The 4,486-nt window shown below is 42.7% G+C and overlaps 1 protein-coding gene across 1 annotated transcript; it reads right to left on the bottom strand.

Annotated features, from left to right (window-relative positions):
* Nucleotides 1-635: 635 nt before the first annotated feature.
* LOC109377651 (putative protein ZNF720) lies at nucleotides 636-1,271 on the bottom strand (the record flags this gene model as incomplete). The annotated part of the gene is made up of 2 exons (XM_019634070.1): nucleotides 636-745; nucleotides 1,139-1,271. Coding segments are annotated over 2 exons (243 nt in total), but the record flags the coding sequence as incomplete, so codon positions are not given.
* Between the last annotated feature and the right edge of the window lie 3,215 nt (nucleotides 1,272-4,486).

Raw genomic sequence — 4,486 nt, 5'->3', positions numbered from 1 at the left:
CAGAAGCCGGGGACATACTGTACATTAAACTGTTATAACATTGAGGAATTGAGACATATAGACTTGAAATTACTAATGTTACTTCATACAAAACAAAAGGACATTTTGAAGGGAAACAGAATTAGATTTTTCTCATTTAAGTGAGGTGCGCTGTGCTGTGATGACATAGTACTGAGTCTGTGCTTTGTAGGGTCAAGATTGAAGCCTCAATAGGATTGAAAATTATACAGCAGAACATATGACATCCATCCCCAGTGTTCCTGGGATTTCTGAACCAACTTCCAGTATCTCAACCAATTTCTTCACAAATTACTTACATGATGAAAAATCAGAATTTAAACAATGTCTTAACAGGTTTCCTCAGCAATTTACACAAGACATTCCCAGGCCTGCAAAGCAATGGAAGAGTAGCTGAATCATGCCGGCCCACACAGTCCAAGGGGAGGACTTTGCCTCTCACTGCCAGTGCGATGTGATATCACTGGAGCAGAAGCAAAATCCTCAGAGGATGGAACAACATCAATAAACCTGGCCTTCTCAAAACTTATTTCCATTGACTGTCTTCTAAAACCATATTTTAAGGTCTGGCTTCCTCCATGACCTCTGGACCTCACCTGGGCCGTCATCTGCTTCCCTCATTCCCACCTACCTGGGTGGACGGATATCGTCTTTTTTCTCTTCAAATCCCAGGGCTCCTTCATTTCCTCTAAAAAGGTGACCAGGTCTAGATGAAAGACTGCAAATCCTGTTTATCACAAAAAGGAACATGTGTTTTGATGGAGATTTTCCAATTTCCAAAGCAGTATTGTGCTCAACTGAGGAGAGGGCATTGTAGAATATTAGAACATTCCAGAAAATGATTTCCCAAAATATTGTTTTCTGACAGCACCTTTATTAAACTAGAAAACATTAAAGGTTTTTCAGATAATGAGTTTTACTTCCAAGTACTCAGTTTTACTCAGTTTTACTCAGGAAGCCTTCCTTTTGTACACCTGCAAATCCACAATTTCTTCCCTGAGAGCAGGGATCTATAACTCTATCATACAAATCAGAAGCTCCCAGGTCTCGAGACGTTCTATTAATGAGGAAACAAAACTGTTTCAGAGGAGTAGGAATCCTGGAAGTAAGTCATCCTCACCCAGGGAGACCAGGTTCCTGTAGTTCTCCAACATCACGTCCATGTACAGTTTCCGCTGAGCTGGGTCCAGCTCTTCCCATTCCTCGTGAGAGAATTCTATGAACACATCCCTGAAGGTCAACAGTCCCTGAAAAAGACACGTTTACCAAGTGGCTACAGGCAGTTAACAGAACTGTTTTTGACCTAGGAAAGGGTCCTGAAATATCAAATAAGTTAATTTTTGACACAATACTATTCCTTAATGTGTTTTCTAACGCTGAGAAAAGAGGATATATGATCCACAAAATGTAGAAGCTTTACTTTTCTGAAAGATAAATTGTAAAAATTAAGGAGTTCACTGAGGAAATCCGGTTTTGAGTGTTGCATCACAGATGATAAAGAATATTTATATCTCAGGGGGAGGAGTCAGGTGAGTTGGAAGGCTAAAATACTTCTCAAATTTTAATGTGCATAGGAGTAGATTGGGGATTCTGTAAAAATGCAGATACTGATTCACAACTTCTGGGGTGGGGTATGATTTTCCACATTTTTTAACAATCTCATGTTTAAATAGCAACACCAATGTCTCCAGTCCATGTACCACATTTTTTAATATCACAGAGAAGGAAAACAGAGGGAAAATTTCATACGGGATGTCAAACTAAAACAATTTTATGGAATTTACAGGTCTCATGAAACAGTAGACATAGCCATCATAATTTTCTTTGGAATAGAATCTTAATATATATATGGCGGTCAAGATGGTGGAGTACGAAAACTCTATGCTTGCCTCCTTCCACAACCACATAAAAATTACAACTAAACTACAATACAACCATCATTGAGAACTGCCTGAAAACTAGCTAAACAGAAGTCCCACAACTAAGGATATAAAAAAGAAGCCACATCAAGACTGGTAGGGAAGCGGGGGATGCAGAATGGGCTGGTCCCATTCCCATGCATGGTGGTTAAGGATCAGGAGGAATATCTCAGTGTGGAGGATCCCATGAGGAGAAAGGGGTCCCAGCCCCACACCAGACTTCCCAGCCCAGGAGTTCACTACTGGGAACAGAAGTCCCCATGACTTCTGGCTGTGAAAACCAGTGGGGACTGTGGCTGAGTGAGACACAGGGCTACTGAAGTCCCATGCGGTGCTCTTAAAGGGCCCACGCGTGAACTTACTCACTGATGAACTCACTCATGCTGAGCTCCTGCAATGGGGTAGCAGATCAACAGGTACCAGGGACATGAATTGTCTAGCTTCACGTGAGTACAGGGCATCTGCCAGGCGCCACTGTTCCTTTGTTGAGCCCTTCCCCCACACAGCAGGCAAGTGGGAACCGTTGTTCCTGGGATCGGGCTGCTATTGTTGCTTTGTTGAGCCCCCTCCAACCACACAGCCTGCAGGCATGGGCAGGGGACAAGTCTGTGTCTCCATCAACCTGGCTAATATACGTTCACCATGCCCTTATGATTCCAAGACTCCACGCCACCCAACGTGTGGACCCACCCAACATGTGGCTCCACCTAAGGGGCTCCAGTGCCTTTTCCATAGAAATGGCCCATCATAATTTGTGCTGCAGACTTTCCTAAATTCTTGTAAAGGTCCACAAACAAGCAGCATCTGGTCTCAGTGTGCCCTGTACCTCCTCCTAAGTGGTCCCAAGCCCAGCACTAGGGACAGCATGACTCAGTTTGCACTTAGCCTCTCCCAAGCGCCTCCAAGCCCAGCATAAGCAGCAACCATCTGCAGATTACTCTGTAGCTCTTACCAGGTGGCTCTGGGCTGGGCACAGGCAGAACTTGGTCTGCACGAGAGCTCCTTCCAAAAGGCCACTGAACCTACACACCGTGAGCCTAGCTTCAGAGTTCACCTGAGTACCACCCATCAACCTGAACAAACGACACACCCGAAGCATGAACTCAGCAGGAACCCATGCCACACTGAAACAAAAACTATTCCATGGGGTCAACCCATGCACAACAGCTCATCCAGCTATTCCAGTCAATCAGCCCTAGGATCAATACCTCCCACTGATATGCCACAGCAATCAAGGCTCAACAATAAAAGGGGAGCACAAACAATCCACACGAGGGAAACACTTAGAGCACCTGGGTCAGATGACCAGGGAGATTACGTGACTGGGCCTGACAACTCCTACATAACCCCACTCTACCATGACCAGGAGACGTGCCAGATCTACCTAACACATAGCAAAAAAAAAAAATAAATAAAAGCAAGACTGCCAAAATAAGAAAGCAAAGAAACATATCCCACATGAAAGAACAGGACAAAACTCCAGAAAAAGAACTGAAAAATTAAAAAAATAAAAAACAGCCATCTACCACATACAAAGTTCAAAACAATGGTTACAAGGATGCTCAATGAACTCAGGGAAAGAGTAGACGAACTCAGGGAGAACTTTAACAAAGAGACAGGAAACAAAAATGAACACAGAAAATATAAAAAAGAACCAGCCAGAAATGTAGACTACAATAACTGAAATGAAAAATACACTAGAGGAACGCAACACTAGATTAGATGAGGCAGAGGACTGAGTCAGCGATTTAGAAATGAAGGTAGCAAAAAACAGCCACCCAAACAGAATAGGAAAAAGAATCCATAAAAATGACAATAGCTTAAGGGGCCTCTGGGACAACATCAAGAGTACCAACATTTGCATCATCGGGGTACCAGAAGGAGAGAGAGAACAAGGGATTGAAAACCTATTTCGACAAATAGGACTGAAAACTTCCCTAACTTGGCAAAAGAAATAGACATACAACCCTAGGTAACGCAGACAGTCCCAAACAAGATAAACCCATAGAGGCCCACGACAATACATATCATAATCAAATGCCATAGATAAACAACAAAGAGAGAATCTTAAAAGCAGCAAGAGATAAGCAGCTAGTTACCTACACAGGAGCTCCAATAAGACTGTCAGCTGATTTCTCCACAGAACCTTTGCAGGTCAGAAGGGACTGGCATGGAATATTCAAAGTGAAGAAAAGCAAGGACCTACAACCAAGATTACTCTACCCAGCAAAGCTATCATTTAGAATTGAAGGACAGATAAAGATTTCCAGATAAGAGATAGCTTTCTTTAGCAAAGGAGTTCACAACCACCAAACCAGTATTACAAGAAACGTTAAAGGGACACAGGCTCTGGGAGAGAGAGGGAGAGCATGAAGAGTGGAGAAAAGGATCAAAACTAGGAATAATAGCAATAATCGTCAGAAAAGTCATGATGCCTTTCTCCAACGAAAAACAGATACAAAAGTCATGACTTTTCTGACAACCCAATACATACCTAACTGTAATTACTTTAAATGTATTAAATTCTCAAATCAATAAAAATAGGGTGG

This window comes from Hipposideros armiger, unplaced genomic scaffold, assembly GCF_001890085.2.
Source record: "Hipposideros armiger isolate ML-2016 unplaced genomic scaffold, ASM189008v1 scaffold_1488, whole genome shotgun sequence".
Classification (NCBI taxonomy): Eukaryota; Metazoa; Chordata; class Mammalia; order Chiroptera; family Hipposideridae; genus Hipposideros; species Hipposideros armiger.
Note: the sequence above shows the minus strand (reverse complement) of the source record. Positions and strands in the feature narration are given on the sequence as shown.